This window comes from Prionailurus bengalensis, chromosome B1, assembly GCF_016509475.1.
Source record: "Prionailurus bengalensis isolate Pbe53 chromosome B1, Fcat_Pben_1.1_paternal_pri, whole genome shotgun sequence".
NCBI lineage: Eukaryota > Metazoa > Chordata > Mammalia > Carnivora > Felidae > Prionailurus > Prionailurus bengalensis.
This window is the reverse complement of record NC_057344.1, coordinates 149960517-149985747: the sequence shown is the minus strand read 5'-3', so window position 1 is coordinate 149985747 and position 25231 is coordinate 149960517. Positions and strand designations below refer to the sequence as shown.

The window sequence follows — 25231 nt, the reverse complement described above, 5'->3', positions numbered from 1 at the left end:
TAACATCTAATAATAAGAAATAATTTATATCATTTTAATAATTTTATGTAACATGCCATTGAGTCCTATATGTTGCTAATGAAATCGGCTTAAACTTTTAATACACTTGTTATTTTATAAATAGCAGTGGCCCTAATGTAAAAAGACTTTCCTGGCTAGATATCAAGGAAATTATTGATTAGAGAATAGCCATGAAATTTCCTATTATAGATGTTGTGTATATCGTGTTGGTTTTGTATATCTATGTACATACACAGACATACACATGTAATTTGTGTGATATCATGTATTCGTTTTCTACATAAACATATCTTTATATTACATATTTATATAAACACACAAAAAAGGGGCGCCTGGGTGGCTCAGTCAGTTAAGCGTCCGACTTCTGCTCGGTCATATCTCCCAGTCCGTGAGTTGGAGCCCCGCCTCAGGCTATGTGCTGACAGCTACGAGTTCCGAGTCTGGAGCCTGCTTCAGAGTCTGTGTCTTCCTCTCTCTTTGGTCCTCTCCAATCGCACACTGTCTCTCAAAAATAAATAAACATTTAAAAAATTTAAACACAACAAATATATACACAAATATATACACAACTACATCTCGATAAACCTTATATTTATTCCATGAACAAAATTAGGAAAATCCTAAGAATTCAGACTCATGATACCTGGTCAGCATTATCCACTACCATCCACTTGGGGGCGGCATATCCCAAAGTTGGAGGAACTAGGCTCTGGAAAAGAAGTCCTGAGTGAAATCCAGGTCTAACCTAAGGCCTGATGATACACATTTGTAATATTATAACTTCAAAGGTGCTTTACAAACAGTTTCTTGTTGAATGGTCACAAATGTCTGTGATATTAACTTTATTTTATAGATGAAGAAATCAAGGTCAGAGAAGTTAAGAATTTCCTGACAATTGAAAGCTTTGGAATCAGAACTCATTTCCACCAGTCACATACTTCTCATTTAGAGGCTAAATTGTTCTTTTCTTTTGTCTTCAAATTTTATTAGCTTTCCCATTCAGATTGACAACTATCACACATACATGATCATGGCAATCCGTCAAGGATTTCAGTTATTTAATGAAAAATTTGATAATTTTTTCTTATCTTCTTCTCAAGCTTTTCTGACTCCCCCATCCCTGTGGCTAATGTTAATCATTTGTTGTATATTTTTCCTGATTATTTACACACTCCTACACATAAGTACCCACATATACCCTAATATGTATGTGTATGGGGACATGCATATGCATATATATATATATGCACACAGATGTATACAATATGTTTATTTATTTATAAATACTATGTTTTTTTATTTATAAAAGCTGATGTTGTTGCTGCCTATGACATGTTTTTATCAAAATAATATCATATCGTGCACGTTAATCTTGAGAAAGACAAAAGTAGCCTTGAGAGCTGTCAGCTGGTCTGTCCTACCAAGAATATCACCTTGACCATGTTTCCTATTTAACATAAAAGATTTTGCAGAACGCCAAAATCCAACAGGCTCTGTCTGTGACTGGATAAATGAGACAAAAACAGGATCACTCTGTAATCATGACTAAGCCCAGACAAAAACAAGAATACCATGGAACAACAAAAATAGTATATATCGTTCTCTTTTAGCTAACATGGGTGACTAATAGTTCTCTAACCATGACAGCTTTAGCTTCACTCCATCCCTCCCACTACCTAGATAAAATATAAAGATTTTCATCACAGAGTTGCTCCCATTTTCTGACTGGACCACCGTAGGACAAACCCCACCGTCATGACCCCTTTCCCAAATCACTTAAAACAAACCCAAAGTTTCTTGATGCAGTATGTAACAAGTCTCACTTTTTAAAAATGTAATCTCTTTCCAATGTGGGCTTGAACTCATGACCTTGAGATCAAGAACTGCATACTCTACCAACTGAACCAGCCAGGCACCCCATACAAATCTCACTTGTATGACAGGTGGCCTTTAGCACTCTACAATTTGCTTCTTAAATTTGCTATACACCATGAGCCTTCTCAAGGTCAATATAATTGACTTATTTGGTAGTTTAGGTTTACCACAGTTTGTTGTACCAGATCCATACCGGTGTACAAAAAAAATCCAATTTTTGTTACCACTGCAAACAATGCTACAATAAATACATACTGTTGCTTCTGTTTCTTTTGAAGATATTTTCCAATAATGACATGGTATTCAAAAAATATTTTAAATTTTTTTTAATGTTTGCTTGTTTTTTAAAGAGAGAGCGACAGAGTTAATGGGGAGGGGGAGAGAGAGAGAGAGGGAGACACAGAATCTGAAGCAGGCTCCACGCTCTGAGCTGTCAGCACAGAGCCTGATGCAGGGCTCAAACTCACCAACTGCGAGATCATGACCTGAGCCCAGGTCAGATGCTTAACTGACTGAGCCACCCAGGTGCCTCTATGGTATTTTTAATTATAGTAAACTTTATTTTTTAAAAGCCTCTTACATAGCACCTGGGTGGCTCAGTCATTAAGCATCTGACTTAGGCCATGATCCCAGGGTTCGTGAGCTCAAGTCCCACATCTGGTAAGCTTGAGCCCTGCTTCAGGTAAAAAACACACAAGTCCTGCTTCAGGTGAGCCCTGATTTTCTCTCTCTCCTCCTCCATTCCCTCTGCCCCTACTGGGATCCTCTCTCTCTCTGCCTTTTGCTCACTTGAGCCCCTGCCCCGCCCCCCCTCTGAAACAAAAACAAAAACAAAAACACCCTGTTAAAGGAGCGCCTGGGTGGCTCAGTTGGTTAAGCACATGACTCTTGATGTCTGCTTCTGTCATGATCTCACAGTCAGGGGATGGAGCCCTGTATGGTCTCTACCCTGAGCATGAAGCCTGCTTGGGATGCTCTCTCTTTGCTCCTCCCTGCTTGTGTGTGCTCTCACTCTATCAGTTTTATTCTCATCTGCAGCAGTAGATGTCACAAGAATTTTCTTTGTCATTACAGAAGCTGAAATGATCTTTTACCATCTTAATAAACAGTCTTCTATTAGTGTGCTTGGGAATCTTCTGTGTCCATTCATTCATTTAGTGAATATTATTTAACACCTGCCACTTATTATTCTGCATGCTGAGCATACAGTAGCATACACGCAGATCAAGTTCCTACACTCTCGGAGTTTGTATTTTTTGAGAAAAGACAAACTCTAAACAAGTAATGAAATTAATATATGTTAGATGATGATAAGTGGTGTGGAGAAAAAATTAAAGTTGGTCAAGAGAAAATGGATTGGAGAGTGAGCTATTAGGTTTATAGAGTGTTCAGAGAAGTTCTCTGGTAAAATGACCTTTGAAACAACTGAGGGAGTGAGTCATCTGGATGTTTAAGGAAGCATGTTTCAAATACAGAGAAGAGCTGTAGTCTGAGGCAGGATCATGCCTAAAAAGCTCACAGAGCACTAAGAGGTCAGACAAGACTGGACAGGGGAAATAAAGAGGTCCAAGAGATAAAAGGAACGATACATTGAAACTTGAAGGCCATTATAAGAACATCGGTTTCTACTCTGGTGAGGAATGCAGTGTCGTGGTAGGGTCCCCTACCTAAAGAATGAAAAAACAAAACAACAAAACAAACCCTCAAGGCAACCCAGCTACACACATATGTAGCAACATCCCTCACGACCTTGTAACATGAGACCACTTAATCAGACTGCATGTTTGTGTGTTACCACATATGGGAGACAAAGAATTAGAAAATGTATTTAAAAAAAACTATGCCACGTGGCGTTCAGGGCTCAGTTCTGCATGTAGGAACCCAACTGAGCCGTGCTGACAAAATTGCTTCCTGAAAAAAAAAAAAGGGCCTCAGTGTCACTGGCGACTCTCTGTGCGAGAATCTTGCCACAGTGTTAACAGGAGGGTTTTAGGCTGAGGAGTGGCATTATTTGATTCCTGCCTTTATGGAAGCTTTCTGTCCTGGGTTGATGGTTGAGGGTAAAGGCGAAGGGCTGAACCACAGAGACCAGTTAGGAAGTTGTTGCTATAATCAAAGCTATTAGTACCAGAAGTTTGGGGAAAGGTATTAGTGAGAGATGTGGTGAGAAGAGATCAGATTTGGGATATACTTTGAAGGTAGTGCTGCAAGTCTTAGGAAAAAAGGAGTAGGGAATGATTCTAAGGTTAATTTACTTGCACAATTGAGAGAGTTGACATTTACTGACATGAGGTTGTGCTGGAAGCAGGTTTGGAGTTTGGAATCAAAATTTCAGTTTGGAACACATATATTACACTGGACACACTCATTTAACATTCAGGTAGTCATACTGAGTCACACTTTTGGAGGCAGAAGTTTTAAACTCAAAGCAAAAGTCCATAATGAAATATAAACTTGGAAGTCATCAGCTTGCAGATGATTTTTAAAACAATGACAACAGATGAGCTCATCTATGGAGTAAGTATAGGTAGAGAAGTGATCCAAGAACTGAGTTCTGGATGACTCCAGTATTTGGAGGTTGGCAAGATGAGGGGAAAGCAGGAAAGGAGACTGAGGGAGAGCAGCCAGGGAGGTAAGAGAAGAAACTGGGAAAACAGGCATACCTCCTTGTATTGCACTTTTCTTTACTGTGCTTTGCAGATACAGCCTTTTTTTTTTTTTTTTTTTACAAATTAAAGGTCTGTGGCAACCCTGTCTTGAGCACCATTTTATAGCTGATGGCAGCAAGTCTCCTAACACCATTTTCCCAATAGTATTTGTTCTGTCACATGATGATCATTCTTGAAATATTCCAAACTTTTTCATTATTGTTGTATTTGTTACAGAGATCTGCGATCGGTGATCTATGATGTTACTATTCTCATTGTTTTAGGGTGCCACAAACCATGCCCATACAAGACAGTGAGCTTAATTGATAAATCCTGTATGAGTTCTGACTACTCCATCAACCGGCCGTTCCCCCATGATTATCCCTCTCCTCCCTCCCCGTTCCCTGAGACACAACAATATCGAAATTAGGCCAGCTATTAATCCTGCAATGGCCTCTAAGTGTTCAAATGAAAAGGGGTCAATCAATAAGGCTAACTTCATTGTCATCTTATTTTAATAAATCACCGCAGCCACCGCAGCCTTCATCAACCACCACCCTGATCAGTCGGCAGTCATCAACATTGAGGCAAGACCCTCCACCAGCAAAAAAAAATGACCACTCACTGAAAAGTCAGATGATGGCCAGCATTTTTTTTAGCAACAAAGTATTTTTTAAATTAAGATATGTACATTTTTTTAGACATAATGCTATTGCACATTTAATAGACATGATATAATGTATATATGGTGTATATGTAATATGCACTAGGAAACCAAAATATTCATTTGACTAGTTTTTTTTTGGGATATTTGCTTTATTGCAGTGGTCTGAAAATGCACCTGCAATATCTCTGATGTGTAACCGTAGTGTTCCAAAAGCCAAATGGCAGTTTTCAAGAAGAAAATAAGAACTATCTGTGTCCATCGCTGATTGTAAGCCTATTGAGATTTGCCATATAATTTAGCAATATGAAGGCTTTTGGTGAACTTGGCAAGGGCAGTGTGATAAAGTGGTGGGGGGTGGGGGGAAAGCCTCACTGGAGTGGATTCAAAGACATTGTGATGATAGTCAACACCTAAGAGTTTACTGTAAAGGGAGCAGAGAAATGAAGTGATTGCTAGAGGCCAATGCAGGGTAAAGAGATTTTTGTATATATATTTTTCTAACATAGAAGGAATAACATTCATGGGATGAGGGAATGATTGTGCAAGAAAGAAGGAAATATTGGTGGAGTGAAATTCTTGAAGAGGTAAGAGGGTGAGGAGAACTTATTTTTGCAATCCTTAGTTAAATACCAAGCCCCATGACCTTGAATAAACTCCAGAGTACTGAAGAGTACTGAATATAATTAGTTAAAAAAATCATTATAAAAGTGAACATGTACATCATACGTCCTGTAACAACGATGGAAGTGCCTAATTCTCCTCATGGCTTTCAATGTCCGTAAGGAGAAAGCACTTACTTTTTCAAGTGAACATTGTTCTGAAAAGTAACTAACTCCAAGATTAACAAACTTCCCAAGCATGAATATACCATCCTTCTTTCTTTATCTTTAATCAAGGGGGCTCCGCATATTATCACTAAACTTTTATTTCTCAAATTTAGCTGTAGCATTTTGTAAGAAGTATATGATTTAGGATGAGGCGAAGATAAGTCTTTCAATAATTTCATAAAAACAAATAAGCCACAGAAAGAAAAATTTTGAAAGCCTCAAGTATTCAGCCTTTAGGATTCTGACTCAGATAGAGGACCCTCGCTGAGCTCAGAGCCATCTGGAACCAGACCTAAACTGTCCGGCTTAACCTGAATATCACTGTTTCTCCACTTTTGCATTGTAGTCTTCTGAAAAGTTTCTGTACCTAGATGAATTCAAGAAAAATGGTACTATTTTCATGAGAAGAATTTTAAGTGGTAAACTTGTTTTGACGTCTGCTTCAGTGTAATCAACCATTACCCTGAATCAACTGTAGTCATGAAATTCATTTGTAAATCACATGTTTTAGAACACATTTTCTGTTCTGTAGTTCTCAACCGGCCTAAACAAAACTCTTTCCCTAGGACTGATTAACTTCATGAAATATTGCACATAACAAACTATTCTATATGTCTTAATCGCTGTGTAACAATAACTCTCTGGAATGTGTGCTCAGAGCTCCAATTTGGAAGTGTCAGGAGTGGTGGGTGTCCCTACTGGTGACTGTACACCCTGTACCTTTTGTTCAGACAAATAATAACACAGGGTGAAATGTATTACATTCCCATATCTATGGACTCATGTATCAGGAAAATAAATTAATATGCCAGTGTGAAGAGAGATTAGGAAAGAAGAGCAATTTTATAAGTTACTATTTCTTCTTCTTCTTCTTATTTTTTTTACCAAACAGAAACAGCCCGGAACTGGCCCACTGCTGACATTTGTCAGCACAAATGGAAGCCCTGGACCACAGCCCCAGTTAGCTCCATTTGCCACCCAAAGGGCCTCATATAAATGTATTTGGACCAACTAAGCCACAAGTTTACACTCTGTCCACACCTCTCCCTCCTGGCTAAAAGCTCCCACTTGACCATGCTGGGCATGCTGCTGCAGAGGTCAGCCTGGGGAGGACTGACCTGAGAAGAACTTTTATAGATCTGAGAGCAAGCTAGGGCTATATGTGCAGGGAATTCCAGGGTTCAAGACTCCTAAAACATGGTCCAGAGGGAGGAGCAGACTCCCTGGCTTCCAGAGAGGTGCAGCCAGAGAAGGGCCAGAGTGTGGCTCTCTAAAGCTTATGAGCAGGTAATGGCCAAGAATATATTTCTTCCAACTAAAGTATGACTGACCAAAAGGATAACAATTCCTGAGGACTAAACATGTGAGAAGAGGAGAGGAAAAGCACTGTAGCTCCATGAAATCCCACTCAGGTAGGGAGGGGGGAGGGCGGGACTGAGCAGTAAGGGTTAGTTTTTACTTTGTGGTATCATCTAGCTGTTAAGTTTTTACCTCTTTTACAAGAGGTTGGTCCTCTTGCTCCTATTTCTACGCTAGGCACCTAATATTTTTAACCAGGACTTTGCTCTCCCTTTACTCAAGCAAAATCTGCTGTCTTACACCCTACGTGTAAATTTTTATCCCTAAGGAGAGCCCACAGAACTGCTTAGTATTATTTCAATGCTGGGGAGAAAGTCTAGGAGGAGAACGGATTCATTCCCCCTCCTGAAGATTTCACTGCTCTTCTTTTACTTAGAATCAATAGGAAAAACAGTCATAATTAAAATCTAGGGATATTTATTCCAATGAACGAAATAGTGAGAAATCCAGATTTCAGCTATAATAGGAAATTTTGTTTTAATATTTATCTCCAACACTATTGCAGTGGTTTTTAAAAACATGAATGTAAATTTTGAATACTCCCCTCAGTAAGAGTGGTACTCTTTACCTCCCCTTGAGAAAGGGAGTGACTGCTTTAACCGAAAGAAGACATTGAAAATGCCACTATTTAACTTTTGATGCTGAACCATACAACGCTACGTAATTACTAATGTGTTTACCAGAACACTTGCTCTTGGAGCCTTGCACTGTCATGTAAGAAGTCAAGCTACAGTGAAGCCACCATTCTGGAGGAAGCCCAAGCCACGAGAAACAAACATGTGGCTCCCTAGTCTCCCTTACCAGCTGAGAGTAGTCTTCCAGTCAACACAACCTAGACTCCCAACATGAGATTAAAAATGCCCCAAGGAAATTTCAGCACCCAGCCACTTGAGATTTGAGTCTTCACAGTTGAATGTCCTAACATTACAGAGCAGAAACAAGCCACACTGTCTTCGCCTTGTCTAGATCCCTGATCCACAGCAACTTTGAGGATAATGTTTTGTTTTCCACCACTAACGTTTTTTTTTTTTAATTTTTTTAAAAGTTTATTTATTTTTGAGACAGAGAGAGACAGAGCATGAACGGGGGAGGGGCAGAGAGAGAGGCAGACACGGAATCGAAAGCAGGCTCCAGGCTCTGAGCCATCAACCCAGAGCCTGACTTGGGGCTCGAACCCACGGACCGCGATATCGTGACTTGAGCTGAAGTCGGACGCTAAACCGACTGAGCCACCCAGGCGCCCCCCACCACTAACGTTTTTGAATAGTTTGTTACATAAAAGTAGACAATCTCAATGCTGACAATGGCCTTTGTGTGTCCGTGTGTTCTGCATATGCATGAATATAGGTCACCTAACACAATAAGTAATTCAGCTATTTATAACTTGATCATATAGTCAAATGTACGTGGAGTGGGATGAAAGGGACAAGAACACGTTAACACTAATATTGTGCGAGAAAGGAAATTTGAAAAGAAAGAAGAAAAAAAAGAAACTTTTCCATTTTAGAATCATTACAAACAGCCCTTATTCGTCTATCAGGACTTCGTAAATCATCTTGTCTTAGAACATCAAGACAAAAAGAGAAAATATGCATGAATCCAGTTTGAAAATCCTGTCTCTATAGTGACATTGTACTGTATTTTCACTTCGGAAATTTGTCATATTGGCCTTCAGAACCCAGGGGTTCTTTTGTCTCTAATAAATGAGTCATGAAACATAAAATTCAACACTTGCTTATATTTGGGGTTTCACTGACTCTTCAAAGGACTCATGCAAGAGCATTAAAATTTGGCTGCTATACCAATGCATTTTGGCAATCACATCATAGTATCTCATTATTACTCACATCAGAATGTTCTCACTATCTGGGAAATTTCACTGGAGAAATGGTTTTAACCAAACAGACCTGTGGTAGTTGAATGGGGCCGACTCAACACAGCTCCAAATCAAGCTTTGCCTAAGGCAGTTTGTAAATGTCTCCCAGTCCCAGGCATGCCTGTGTCTGTCCTCTTTTTCTTTTCTTTTTCTGATTTCTTCTTCTTCTTTTTTGTTTTTAAAATGTGTTCTTAAGCATGTGTTTACTCAAGATTAGTCATATTTAATTTTGTTTTTCCATGGTACACGAGACAGATTGCTTTGATAAGACAATTATGAGGCAGTACTCTCTGTGTGTTTCTTTAAGAGTCATTTTTGTTTCCTAACTTTTTTTTCAGAATGAATCATCTGAACACAATTGTCTGTTAAGGATTTTGGAATCCACCCTTATATATTAAGTTTAAAAGTTGAAAACACATTATAATCCAGTAAGAATTTACTGATGCAAGACACTATACCAAAGCTTCGATAATATATTGTTTTCAAGTGTGGTTCTTCCTTCACAGTGTAGATTAGTAGCATGGAGATTAATACTTCTAATCTTTTTTCTCCACAAGAATCTTCTGGCTCTGTGTGTGTAAGTGTGTGTGTGTGTGTGTGTGTGTGTGTGTGTGTGTGTTTCCCATTCTGCCATGTTTGTTTTAGGCATATTATCTTATGTTTGCTTTTAGAAAAGTTATGTTGCTTTCAAAAGTAAATGTGTCTTTGCCAGGCCAGTGTCTAAAGATGGCAATACATTCACTCTCTGAAATGAAATTCCTTCTGAGAAGAGTATCTAACATTTATTGAGTCCTACTACATGTGAATCACAGTTCTAAGAGCTTGACATATGTTACAAACTTTACCCTCATTACACCATGAGTAGGAACTATATTTATGCTCATTTTTACAGAGGAGAAAACTGAAGCAGAGGGATTAAGTCACCTGACAAACATCACATTGCCAATAAGCAGCATGGCCAGGATTTGAACACAGGCACTCCAACTCCAAAGCTTACAATCTTAACAACTCCAAGACACTCTGTCATTGAATACTTTCAGTAACAGTACTACTAATATCAGCAGTGACCATTTCTTACATGCCTTTTAGGTACTGCGCACACATTATGAAAACATTCTTCTTCCTTTTTTCACTTCATGTACTTTGCAAGAACTTCAGTTGCTCTTAAATTCTTCCAGGATTTTTCTGGAAGTTGTTAGGGGATGTGTCTGGTCTAGTTCCAGGCTCCTGTGGTGGTTTCTGATTTCCTCTCTTTCATCCCAGTTCATGGAGGCATATATCCTCTGATGCCAGTGTCCATATTGCAACCATTTACAGTACCCATCTAAAGACCATGATTTCTGAAATTCTCAATACTTCCCAGTCTCCATATTCAGTGTGCTGATGGGTGAAACCAAGAAGGAGTTTTCTTAGTTGTGTCTGCCCTTGTGTTGTGAAGCTCTGAATGACAGGGATAGAGGGAAATCTGAATGACGGTAGTTCCTGTGCAGCACAAAGAATTACTCTACCCCTCATACTCTGGCCCACTGTCTATGAACCAAAGTTTGGGCTTCGACTCCCTTCTCCTCTTGAGTAAGCTGTATGGATCCACATGTGAAAAAGCGTATTTAGATCTTTAATGCCACCATAGACATAACTAGACAATCTGTAGGTAAGTCCAAACTATCTATAAAACCATCTATTAGAGGTCCCTTATAGTAGAATGATTTTGGAGGGGGGTGCTATTCGTCAGTATCATCTTTTCTTAACACCTCTACCAATAAAACTCAGGAGATAAAGCTTCCAACCCGTAAGTTATAAGTCAACCTATTTATAACCCTCATCAACTAAAGTTTAAAAACATATTTATCCCAAGATATAGCAAAAGAAGACAATTGTCTTATATTTTAGAAACAACAAAATATCTCAATAATACCCTTAATCACTTCTTCAATTTATATTTGTAAACAGACTTACAGTTTATATAAATATATTCAACAACCCTTTAGTGAATGTTTAGCTTGTGACTTTACTATGCTAGCAATTGGGAAAAAAACAGAGGTAGGATACACTGTCATTTATGGACAATTAAAACAAATTATTTATGTATCAATGCATAATCCATAGTGGTAAGAAATACAAAAGGTTAAAAAATGTGCTTTGGTTTTCAACAGAAGAAGACAACATAATGAATACAATAAACACATAAATACATGAACTTTCATGACTTAAGACTGTGACTTTCCTCTATATTTCCTTCTGTCTATCCAGAAATGTGAATGTATATAATATGTGACATAAAAAAGAAGGGGTTGTTAAATCAGTGGGAAAAGGTAATCTGATCTATGAAATGGTATTGAGAGAACTAGTTAGCTAGTTCATTACTCCGTCAAATTATATGCCTTAGAAATGTGGCTGTAAGTTCTACGTAGGGAAAAGTCAGTAGAAGATGTGGGGATGGTTGTTTAATAGTTGTACCTGGAATAACTGGGAAAATAATATATTTATGGAAACCAGATATTAAGCTCTCTAAATAGATCCCAATATAGAGAATCCCTGCTCTCCATTGAAGTTCTGAGAAAGGACATATGAGGAAAAGATAGAAGCTAAAATAACTTTATTATTGATTGAAACCAAGTTCATGAATTTAATTTTATGTTTGTCAGTCAAATAGGCTTGTTAATACTGGCCTCAAAACTAGGGAGACATAGTTGTGAGTAATTCTGAACTGGGGTAGGTCTATAGGTCTATATGGTCTACAGGTCCAATAGGGGGGTGGCCTATACCTGGAGAAGCAGAGCAGAATACCTTAGTGGCCAGAATAACAGTCAGAAGGTGAAGAGTGCAGCAGAACAGTGCTTGCTTATTTATTTTCCCCAAATTTACTAGTTTCATGACTTAACCTCAGGTTTAGAATCAGTAGAGGAGAGAGGCCTTGAGTTAAATATCAGAACTCTTTTCACAGAAAGAAAACACAAAGAGGAGGAGATGCTTCCTACTAATACTCTTTCAATATTTGTTCTCTTTATTCCTTTGGATTAATCAATCAACTATGATCACCTAGGGATAATGTCATTTCTCTTGAATGATATTAGCAGTTTAAATTTTTTTAAGGTTCATTTATTTATGAGAGAGAGACAGAGTGTGAACGAAGTAGGGGCAGAGACAGAGGGAGACACAGAATCTGAAACAGGCTCTAGGCTCTGAGCTGTCAGCACAGAGTCCAACAAGGAGCTTGCACTCATAAACCACAAGATCATAACCTGAGCTGAAGCTGGATGCTTAACCAACTGAGCCACCCAGGCACCCCGAGATTAGCAGTTTAATCAGGACTGTCCTGGTGACACCTTTCCAAAGCCACTCCTCCAATACCAGTCTATCCTTTGGGACTGCTGGTCAGTAGTTAGATTTTGCCCTTAGAAACCTGTGAAATTATCCAAACAGCACATTAAGTCAACAGAAACGCCATTCTATAATTTACTCCATATTCTATTTCTCAGCCCAATTATGTCCATCCCTATTGATCATCATCAGATTATTAGAGATTCTGCAATGAAATTAAATGATACAATTAGGATAAAGCTCCCCAAAAATTCTAAAAACTGCTAACAGCATAAAAATATCCCAAATTGGACTATATTCTCACTTCTTTTGTCAGTTTCCTAAGAGAAGTTAAAGGTTAAACATTAAATCCCATTGCAACTCCAACTCCAAAGAAACAGAATTACCAAAATAAAATTTTCTTTCTTTTCTGAAATAGAAGTACATAATCCAGGGGCAACTGGGTGGCTCAAGACGGTTGAGTGTTAAACTTTGGTTCAGGTCATGATCTCACAGTCTGTGAGTTCGAGCTTCACGTTGGGCTCTGTACTGACAGCTTGGAGCCTGGAGCCTACTTCGGATTCTGTGTCTCTCTTTCTCTCAGCCTCTCCCCTACTCGTGCTTGTTCTCTCTCTCTCTCTCTCTCTCTCAAAAATAAATATTTAAAAAAATTCTTTTAACGTTTTTAAAAAATTTTTTTAATGTTTTTATTTATTTTTGAGACAGAGAGAGACAGAGCATAAGCAGGGAGGGGCAGAGAGAGAGGGAGACACAGAATCTGAAGCAGGCTCAAGGCTCTGAGCTGTCAGCACAGAGCCCAATGCGGGGCTCGAACTCACAGACCGTGAGATCATGACCTCATGAGCTGAAGTCAGACACTTAGCCTACTGAGCCACCCAGGCACCCCTTAATGTTTATTTTTGAGAGAGAGACAGAGCATGAGTTGGGGAGAGGCAGAGAGAGAAGGAGACACAGAATCTGAAGCAGGCTCCAGGCTCTGAGCTGTCAGCACAGAGCTCCACGTGGGGCTTGAACCCACAAACTATTAAAAAGAATAATAAAAAAAAGAAGTTCATAATCCAAAGCCCAATTTCTCTCAACTTGGAATTCTCCTGAGTCACAGACAGATGGATTCTTAATAATTTAGTAGATTCTGGGGTTCTATTAGCAGTTGCAGCCTAAATTTTGTCATTAGAATGAACCTAATTCCTTCAGGGTCTCAGAAAATCTAAAAAAAGTTTCTGATATGCAGCAGATTAAAAAGTTTGAAGAGTTAGTAACATATAAAATAATATCACGACCCTGCCACCATCTATACCACATTTAGAAAAAAAACTATTCAGCTCATCTGGTTAAGTGTCTGACTTCAGGTCAGGTCATAATCTCAGAGTTCGTGGGTTCAAGCCCCCCATCAAGCCCTGTGCTGACAACTTGGAGCCTGGAGCCTGCTTGAGATTGTGTCTCTCTTTCTCTCTCCCTGTCCCTCCCTCACTCATGCTCTATCTGTCTGTCTCTCTTTCAAAAAAAAAAATAAACATTACATAATATTTAAAGTAAAAAAAAAAGATAACATTAAAAAAAAGGGGGCACCTGGGTGGCTCAGTCGGTTGGGCGTCCAATTTTGGCTCAGGTCATGACCTCACAGCTTGTGGATTCGAGCCCCACATCAGGCTCTGTGCTGACAGCTCAGAGCCTGGAGCCTGCTTCGTATTCTGTGTCCCTCTCTCGCTCTGCCCCTTACCCGCTCATGCTCTCTCTCTCTTAAGAATAAATAAAACATTAAAAAAAAAAGGAAAAAAAACTATTCCCTAAGGCAATTATTCCAGGCAATGTTGAGCTACTGAACCTCAATATTGAGTATTCATCAAGACCACAGCAGGAACTCAATGGTATTCAAGGAAAAGAGAAACTATTCCTTGTTTTAACCTTTCCAGGGTGCCAATTACTTTATGCCTGTTGCCCAGATACCATGTGAGGTTTTCAGGATTCTTCAGAGCAACAAAACCAATATATGTATGTAATGTATGTATATATGTCTTTATATTCATACATATACATCCAACGATATATATATATATATATATATATATATATACACATTTATGTGGGAGGAAGTTTGGGTGATTGTAGGTATGTGGGTGTGTAAAGAGATTTTTTTTAAGTTTATTATTGTTTTTTAGTAATATCTGCACCCAACGGGGGCTCAAACCCATGACCTTGCGATCAAGAGTTGCATGCTCTTCCAACTGAGCCAAGCAGGCGCCCCTGAAGAGATTTATTTCAAGAAATATGCTCACATGATTTTGGGGGCTGACTAGTCCAAAATCCATAGAGTGGGTTGGCAGACTGAAACTTAGGCAAGAGTTGATGTTGCAGTCCTGAGTCTGAAATCTGTAGGTGGCCTGGGGAACAGTAGGGTAAGGTTTCTATGTATAGTCTTGAGGGCAGATTTTTTCTTTTGGGGGGGGGTGGGGAATCTAGCTTTTTGTTCTTAATGCTTTCAACTGATTGAATAAGGCCCACCTACATTGTGAAGATAATCTCCTTTACTTCAAGTCAACTGATTAGAAACATTAATCACATTCCAGAATACCTTCACTGTACCATCTAGACTAGTGTTTGATCAAACAACTGGGCAACATAGCCTAGCTATGTTGACACATAAAATTAACTATCACATCATGCCCTGTATACTTAAATTAAGCTGTGAACAAACTCCCAGAAAGATGTTGGTTTTGACACAAGATTTGGTATATTAGAGAGAGTTGAGTACATGAAGGAATCCTAAGCTTCCTCTTATTAAATAAGTCAATAGCCAACATAAAATCATGCCATGGGAGGAGGGTAGCCCTCAGTTTGTGTTCAGTACCAGATGGGTCCAAAGTTAGCTTTTCTACAGCTCCTCTGTGGCCCTAAGCATGGAATAAAATTTGGGTTAGTGATTCTGTTGTCTAGATCCTGCTAGAACCTGAGTTTTAAAATATCTGCTTTCTAGAAGCTGATTTCCATAATAACAAGGAATATAACTTCTTTGCAGTTTAGAAGCAACCAATACTCTTCTGCCAACCATTGACCAAAAAACATTAAAGGATCTTTTCTCTGTCTGGAATGTTTGTCTCAGCTGCTCCAATTGAGGAAAAGCAGGGCCTGCTAAGAGGTCTCAGAGCCTTACTTTATTAAGGTGCTATTGTTGGTGTTCTTGTGTATTTGTGCCTATAACTGAGTCTTTGAGTCTACTGAGACAAAGCAGAAAGTTCTGCTGTCATCTGCAAACTCTGTCTCGCAGACCTCCATCCATTCTCTGAGGCTATCCATTTGGCCGCCTTTGGCTTGGATCCTCTTCTGGCTCTTACCGAGGCTGCTCTCAAGGAATATACCACCTTTGCCCAAGACCTGCTTAAAGAAAAAACAAAAAAACAAAAAAAACACTCATTTAAGGTGAAATCCTACATAAGCTGCAGTTATCTATAAGGCCACTATACCATATGATTGACACCAAGGTTACAGGGGTCAAAACTGGCCCAGTATAACCCTTATTAAAACATCAACTTCAAAAATCTTTCCCTTTATACCAGAGATTAAGGACAGAAACAAATGCCCTTTTCATTCCAAAAACCTCTCCTCATGAGTGTTTTATCTAATATTTTGTTATTTCATTTTTAGTGTTCTCAACCCAAGCACAATTGGGTCCTTTACAGACCATCGGAGGCTACTCTTCTTGGCTCAGCTTCTGTACAATATTAAGAAACAAAATAAATGATTAAAGATGATGCAAGAATATTGCCATTATTATTGACAGAGGAGAAGCTGGAAAATATGACTTTAGGTCTTAGCCAAAGAGAATTACTAAACCACAGATTTACGCAGCATTTATCTTTAAAGAAAGAGTACATGCCCACTCCCGGAAGAGAGTAGCAATGAGCAAAACATGCCAGCCCTTCTCTCCAAATTACTAGTTAGATAAGACACTTCACCTCTTCAGGAGCAGAATGAATAAGGGAGTAAATAGCAATTCAAAATTAAAACAACGAATCTCCTTTTGCTTTGAGCAAATCTCAGAAGTACCCTCATTATCATGGAGCAATTAATGATCATCTGTTCACATCCCCCCTCCCACACCTGCCCCAGTCGTTCATTTTTTATCATTTTGGGATTTTGGCCAGACCGGCCTGAGAAGGGGCTTCCTGGTGCTTAGCTACAAAGCCTGAGAATCATTATTGTTAGTGGGAATCATGCAGTTGGGAGGAGTTCGGCAATTAAGATATATCTTGGTTCCTAGCACTGCTAAATCCTTGGAAGGGTGCTATTTGAACCTAATTCTAACTGCGTAGTTAAAGAAAAATGGATTTTGTGAAGAAAATATCTGCAGAAAAGGATATGGTTAATGAGCTCTATTGGAATAAAATAAAGGGTCAAATAGGTCTTCAGGGACCATCTGCCAAAAAGAACTCACAAAGACCTGAGGCATAAACTGTAAGCACTGTATGACATTCCTCAAATTGTTTGTTTTTGTTGTTATTCTTGTGAGCCCATTGTATTATCAGTAAAAAAGGGCACAAATTGGGTTTCAGGTATCGATTTGAGAAATTGCAGGTAAGTAGTAACAAAAACAATAAAGTGAGAATGTTTGGTACACTCTGCAGGCAGTTACTAGAGACAGATGACAAGGTATATAACAGATGGTGGCAATTTAAAAAATCTGTTATTAGATTTCTTTGATGAAGAATTACTTTGAAGATGATATTTCTCTATCTTCAGACTTTCCTCTAATTCTAAGCCTAAGACTAATTATGAACTATTATTATAAAAGAAAGAAGTAGTGAGAAAGGAGGGTCATGAATTTACTGTGGGTTGGGTAGGTAGAGATTTGTTTAGTAAATAGTTGTTTTCCTCTTCTATATGTAGTCTCCAAATTTTCTTTGGAATAGAAGTCATGTTTTCATTGTGGAAGTGTTAGTTAAGAAAATAACTTCAGGCCTCAAGTGCTTTCAGTACATTTGTTCTATGACAGATTAGTTAAGGAAATAATTATTTCCACATATCTTTGGCAAATAAGAACAAATTCATAAATTGTCATGTGCATGATCATGTGAATCCGAGTTTCCGTATCTTAGTTATTTTCTTTCATAGTAGTTCAGAGCTGAAATTTATTCATTTGAACATCTTAATTCTTAGCAGTGGTTGGCCTACCTTCTATCTGAATGAAATTATTTTACAAATAAGAAAATAGATAAGCCTATGAATTAGAACAAGGCATACTCTTATTATACTAATCATTAGACTTTATTATTACCTGCCAAAACATAATGTGACTATGTATATTTAAAGCTGAAAATATTTTCTTGAATATCTTAGTTTTCTCAGAATTATTTGAATGGGTAGAGGTGGGGGTGTGGTATTATGGAGAGCCAGAAAAAATATTCTCAAACATTCTATTCTGGATATGTCTATGGAGGGAAAACATTTCTGGAGTTCTACCATAAAAGTATTCATTACAGAATGATTAGACTTGTTAAATTAAGCAATAAACCTTTTAGATGAAGAGTAGAACATCTTAATGACCTGATATTAAGCAAATATTCTTACATAGGACATAACTATAAGGGAAAAAATGACAAATTAGATTATATCAAGATAATAATACCAAAAGATACCACTAAGAGACCAAAAGTTAAGTCACAGAATCAGGGAAGATATTTGAAGTACATATAATAAAGGAAATATAACCAGTATGTGTATATATACACATATATATATATGTACATATACACACACACCTATATACATCTATGTGTAAACATACTCAACACACATACACACACTCATAAATATAATAGACACACAGTATCTTTCAAATCAATTTTATTTATTTATTTAGTTTCAAGTTTTTATTTAAATGGTAGTTAGTTAACATAGAGTGTAATATTAATTTCAGGAGTAGAATTTAGTGATTCATCACTTATATGCAACACTCAAGTGCTCATCACAAGTGCCCTCCTTAATACCTATGACCAATGAGCACATCCCCTGCCCAACTTCCCTCCAGCAACCCTCAGTTTATTCTCTATATTAAAGGTCTGTTTCTTGGTTTGTCCCTCTCTCTCTCTTCTCTTTTTCTTTCCCCTAGTTTCATCTGTTTTTTTTTTCTTAAATTCCACATATGAGTGAAATCATATGGTATTTGTCTTTCTCTGATTGACTTATTTTGATTAGCATAATACGCTCTGTCTTTAGACAGTCAAGACATTGAAAATAAGTAAAAGATTTGAGCATGCATTTCATAAAAAAAAAGGATATTAAAATGACCAGTTAACATAAAAAGTTACTCAACTTCACTAGTCAATAAGGAAGTGTAAATTATAACCACGGCGTGATACAAACTCACCAAAATGACTAAAATGAAAATTACATAAAATAAGTCATGGGGAGAATGTGGGACTGAACACCAGTAATGTAATTGAAAATTAGTATAACTACTTTAGAAAAATCTATGTGGTATTTTTTAAACCTGTGAATATCATATTTAACTCTTAGGTTAAATTCAAGGAAAATACACCAAAAATATGTCTGCCAAAAATATGAACAAGAATGTTCATAGCAGTAGTATTTGTAAAACCAAACAGGAAACTCTTTCAATGCCATCAAGGGCAAATAAATATTGGTATATTTCCACAATGAAATGTCATATAGTAATGAAAATGAAAAAAAAAAAACTACTAGTACAAGCAACATGGATAAATCCTCCAATTATAATATTGAGTGAAAATAATCAGAAAGCCAAAGAATCTATATGTATCATTCCAATAGTATAAATTTCAAAAAAAGCAAACCTAACCCGTGGTGTTGGAACTCAGGATTGCAGTGTCATTGTGGGGAATACTGACCGGAAAGGGGTCCAATGGAGGGGAAGGTCGGTATGCTGTTCTTCTGTTTCTTGAGTTGTGGATCTAGTTACCCAGATGCGTTTACTTGGGCATATTTATCTGGATACTTAAGATTTGTACATTCTTCTGAATGCATGTTATGCTTCACAAAATGTAAAACTGTATTGACAGCTGAAAATTCACATATTGCCATAGAACTTCTGTAACACTAAACACTATGCCTTCCCTAGTAGGCTGCATTGAGCTTTATTTTATATCTATTTACTTTATGTCTATTTGTTATGTATTCCTGCCTTTTTCTGATTTACTTTCCTTGGGTATTGGCTTTGTTGTAGAAATCCAGTGTACTTCAAGTATAAGACCTCAAAATATGTCCATAAGGACAATTCAGGCAAAACAATGTAAGAACGGAGTTTTCACACATACCAATCTGTTTAGAAATTTAGCTTTTAACCAATGGAAGGAATAACATTCATGAAATAAGCAAAAATTTTAATGAAATGGAATTTGCACCAATTATTTAAGCTAGTGAATAGGTCACACATTGAGCAAACTGTCCTGGAAAAGTTACTAATTTCTTTTATTTTGAAACAGCGCACATTTGGCTAAAGGTCCAAGGTAGAGCTGTCTAATTCACTAAAATTCCTTCCTCCTTTCCAATTATTTTAAACCACTGGTTTTAAGTTTTATTTGCTGAATTTTTTGCATTTCCAAATAGGAATCCAGTCAGTACAAAAGAGTATCTTGATAGCTGTTATCTCTCTCTTTCTCTCTCTCTCTCTTTCTATCATCTATCATCTCTCTATCATCTGTTTATCATCTATCACTACCTGTCTCTATCATCTAATCTATCCATTTATTATCTATTTATATATTATCTATCTCTATCTATCTATCATCTATCATCTCTCTTCTATCTTTCATTTATCACTACATCTTTATGCATCATCTATCTATATCTCTCTATACCTATTATCTATATATCTATTTATCTATTATCTATCTATCTATCTATCTATCCATCTCCATATATACCTATAATCTTTCCATCTGGTATTTACTTGGAAAACACGAATAGCTCTTCATCACTTGGAAATAGTAATAGGTAATATGGCCATTGGTTTACCTTTGACGTTTACATAAAATGTATAATCTGAAACCACTATCCAGGCTATCTTAGAATCTCTAAGGAGAACCACAAGAATTTTACTTTCTTTACAAATGCTTGAATTTCAGTATGCTCAAGAATTTTGGTACTCCTGCTCAATAGCCTAGAAGAAAAGAAGAGATATAGAGGGTACAAGTTGCAAGGAAATATTTTGTCCTTTCTCCTCCTTCTCCTCCCCTATTCAAATTTGCACGAGAAGTTTCTCCACAAGATTTATGACAGCTTGTTTTCTTCCTCCCTCAATAGGAGAGAACAGGACAGGGTACGGTCAGTCCTCATCTTATGAATAGACTGCATTACAAAAACTATCGTATTAGTTATGTATTTGGACTCTTAGTGAGCTTTTAAATCAACACTCAAAGCACACAGTAATTTAGTTGAACTTGAGCTATACTGATGCCATCTTTTTAAAAATGATAAACAAATGCCAATTATACCATAGTTTATCAGAGAAAAACATTCACAAATCTAACCTCGCACGGGTTTGCAGGCAGTGTCCCTGCAGCAGTAGGTCTCTGAAAGTGGACGGAGCTTGGAACATTTACATTGTAAGCTTGGACATCTTTACCTGAATACATTTATGTTAGTGCTTTGAGAAGTCATCTCATATCTAATACCTGAAGGAGATTATTTATATATAATTCTATGTAGTGTCATATAATTGTTAAGAATGACATTTTGGAGTAAACCAGACTTAGATCTATTCCTAATTTAAAGTTTCAGGTTTCTCACTTTATTTTCTTCCAGTTTTATTAAGAAATATTTGACATGCATCCTTGTATAAGTTTAAGGCATACAGCATGTTGGTTTGATTTACATACAGTGTGAAATGATTGCAGTGGGTTTAGCTAAGATCCATACTCTCATAAAAAGAAAAGAAAAAGATAAGAAAGGGGGAAAAAAGGAGGAAACATCTCCTTTGATGAGAATTCTTAGGGTATACTTACACTTTTTTTTTTGACAACTTCCCTATTTATCACACAGCAGTGTTAGACATAGTTTTCATGCTGCACATTACATCTCTAGCACTTCATTATCTTATAACTAGAAGGTTGCACCTTTGACCACCTTCCTATAATTCCCTTTTCCACTACTCTTTGTCTCTGGTAGCCACCAGTCTCATCTCTTCTGAGTGTCCCCCCCCCACTTAGATTCTTTTTTCTTTTTTAATATGAAATTTATTGTCAAATTGGTTTCATACAATACCCAGTGCTCATCCCAACAGGCGCCCTCCTCAATGCCCATCACCCACTTTCCCCTCTTCCCACCCCCCATCAGCCCTCAGTTTATTCTCAGTTTTTAAGAGTCTCTTATGATTTGGCTCCCTCCCTCTCTTTTTTTTTCCTTCCCTTCCCTCATGGTCTTCTGTTAAATTTCTCATGATCCACATAAGAGTGAAAACATATGGTATCTGTCTTTCTCTGTATGGCTTATTTTCCTTAGATTCTTCATATAAATGAGATCACACAGTATTTGTCTTCTCTGTCTGACTTATTTCACTTAGCACAATGCCTTCAAGGTCCATCCATATTGCTACAAGTGGTAGGATTTCCTTATATTTTCTTGTTGAATAATATCCCATTATCTATATATATCTATATATATCTATCTCTATGTCCGTATCTCTATCTCTATCTATCATCTATCATCTATCTGTTGCATTTTTTAATTTGTTCATCTGTTGATGGACACTTAGCGTTTTTCCATGTATTGCCTATTGTAAATAATTCTCTCCTATGCTTTCTATGTTTTGGCTATTGTAAATATCGTAAAAAATGTTTATTTTATATACATGTACTATCACCTCTTTATCCGTTCATCTATCAATGGACACTTAGGTCATTCCCACATTTTGGCTATTGTAAATAATGCTGCTTAGAATATGGGGTACAGATATTTTTTCAGGTGAGTTTTTCTTACCTTTGGATATACTCCCAGAAGTGGAATTCTTGGATCATATAGTAGTTCAATTTTAATTAAAAAAATTTTTAACTACTTTAATTTGTGAGAGAGATAAAGAGGGAATGAGCAGGGGAGGACTAGAGAGAGAGGGAGAGAGAGAATACCAAACAAAGGCTCTGAATTGTCTATGCAGAGCCTGATGTGGGGTTTGACTTCATGAACCGTTAGATCATGATCTGAGTCGAAATCAAGAGTTGAACACGTAACCAACTTAGCCACCCAGGCACCCCTCTATTTTTAAGTTTTTGAGGATTTTCCATACTGTTTTCTGTAATGGTTTTTTACCAATTTTCAATCTCACCAACAGTGCATAAAGTTTCCCTTTTCTCCACATCAACACCAGAGTTTGTTATCTCATGTCTTTTTGATAATAGCCATTCTAACAGACATGAGGTGATCCCTCATTCTTGTTTTCATTTCCATTTCCTTAATGACTAGTGATGTTAAGTAAATTTTCATGTACCTATTGACATTTTGCGTATCTTCTTTGGATAATGTCTATTCAGGTGCTTTACCCATTTGTTATTTGCATTATTTGGTCTTTGTTTGTCTTTGCTATTGAATTATATGAGGTCTATATATGTTTTGGATATTCATCCTTTATTAGAAAAGTGGTTTGCAAATATTTTTTCCCATTCTGTAGGTTGTCTGTTCACTTTATTATTTCTTTTGTTGTGCAGAAGTTTCTACTGTGATGTATATCCATTTATTTATTTATTTATTTAGTTGCCTGTGCTTTAGGTGTCATGGTCAAAAAATAATTACCAAGACCCATGTCAAGGGTCAAGGGTCTTGTTCTTTTCTTCTAGGAGTTTCATGGTTTCAGTTCTTAATGGAAGATTTAATTTATTTCAAGTTAATTTTGTGAGTGGTGTAAACGTTGGGTCCAGTTTTATTCTTTTATATGTGAATATCTAATTATCTCAGCACCATTTATTGAAGAGACTGCCTTTTGTCCATTGACTATATTTGGCTCCTATGTCAAATATTAGTTGACCATATGTGGTTGGGCTTATTTCTGGGCTGACAATTCTGTTCCATTGGTCTCCTTGTCTGCTTCAATGCCAGTATCATATTGTTTTTGTTTGTTTGCTTTAAGTATTTTGTAAGATTTTCTTTTATTTAAAAGATTATTCACAAACTGCCATACCCACATATTTACTTTCTGACATACAGCTGAATGTGGAATTCCATTCTCACGTTTAAAAGTCAGCTGGATTGCACAGTTTAGATGAATTTGTTTTGTTCTTAAGCTTTCCACATTGAAGATGTAAGTAGTCATCTGAAAGCATCAGGTTTGATTACAACCACATAATACATGTCTTTCTTAAGTATTGGTGTTACACAAATGGTTCTTATTTTGGAAGGAGAGGTGTCAGGTAAAGGAGGGAAAGGAGAGAGAGTTCATAGTTGCTGAGACCTCAGGAGAGACACAGTGAGAGAAGCCAAGGATGCCAGCTAGTGAGGACAACTCCCTAAGCACACTGCTAAGCAGGCTAGGGGACCTTGTAGCACCCCGTTCCCCTCCCACTGGCTGGTCTCTTCCACTGGCTCTAGTTGCTGGCTGGCCCTGAACTACTCTCAATTGGAAGGACTGGGACTCGGTGCAGGACCCAGGTTGTTCACACACAGGCGTTGGAGCTCAGAAGCAACGGCCCAGGCCCTGGCCCTGGGTATGTGCCAAACACAGTGTGTAGGAACAGGCAACCGTGTCCTAAGGAGGAGACCTGGTGACTTATAGCCTCTGAAGGCTCTTGACAGCTCTGCAGAGTAAAATCCTCAATTCATCAAGTGAAACAGTAAAGTGCCAGATTTTAGGCCCATTTTCATTATAAAATTCAGGGAGGGTGGTAAGCACAGATCTCACTGTTACTTACGCCAAGGAACAAACAGATAAATGCAAGGCAGAGACGGGGACACACACCTGACAAAGGTCTGAGGAGCACCCGTGTCCTCACTGCGAGCACAGCCTCTGTCATCCGGTCCACCTTTCCTGAATCCAAAGCCACTTTTATCTTGTTTTGTGTCTTCTGCAATGTCCGCACGAAGTGACTGATCACCGAACCATGCACCATCATGTGTCAAGCCTTCATTATGGGAATCCACCTCATCAAATTCTACATAGCAGAATTTGTCTGCGTTTTTGTCTCTGACTAGCAGTACACCCCTTATGCTGAGATCCTTAAAGATAGCATCTGTGTCGCCCTGAACTGTATTAAAAGGTAGATTTCCTACATATGCTGTGTAGTGGGGCTCTGTGGGCATCTCCTTCTGGCTATGGGAACCATGGCCACAAGCACTGCTGCAGGACCCTCTGCCGTGCCAGAGCTGCTGTAGGACCTATCATGGTAGCTATCACCAGAGTCTGCCATTTGCCTTCTCCTCTGGGAGAGGAACCAGTATCATACTGTTTTGATGACTGTAGCTTTATAGGATAGCTTGAATCAAGAGGAATGATATCTCCTGCCTTGTTATTTCTCAAGGTTGCTTTGGCTATTTGGAATCTTTTGCAGTTTCATATAAATCTTATGAGTGCCTTTTCTGACATCTGTAAAAAATACCATTGGAATCTTGATAGAGATTGCATTGAATCTTTAGGTGGCTTTTGGTAGTATTGACATTTTAACAATATTAATTCTTCTAA

General features: G+C 37.7%; 1 protein-coding gene across 1 annotated transcript; it reads right to left on the bottom strand.

The window, feature by feature from the left end:
• Positions 1-15786: 15786 nt before the first annotated feature.
• LOC122469309 (eukaryotic translation initiation factor 4H-like) lies at positions 15787-24959 on the bottom strand. Its single transcript, XM_043556575.1, is given in 4 exon segments — positions 15787-15966; positions 20668-20728; positions 24512-24908; positions 24911-24959. Coding segments are annotated over 4 exon segments (687 nt in total).
• Positions 24960-25231: the final 272 nt, after the last annotated feature.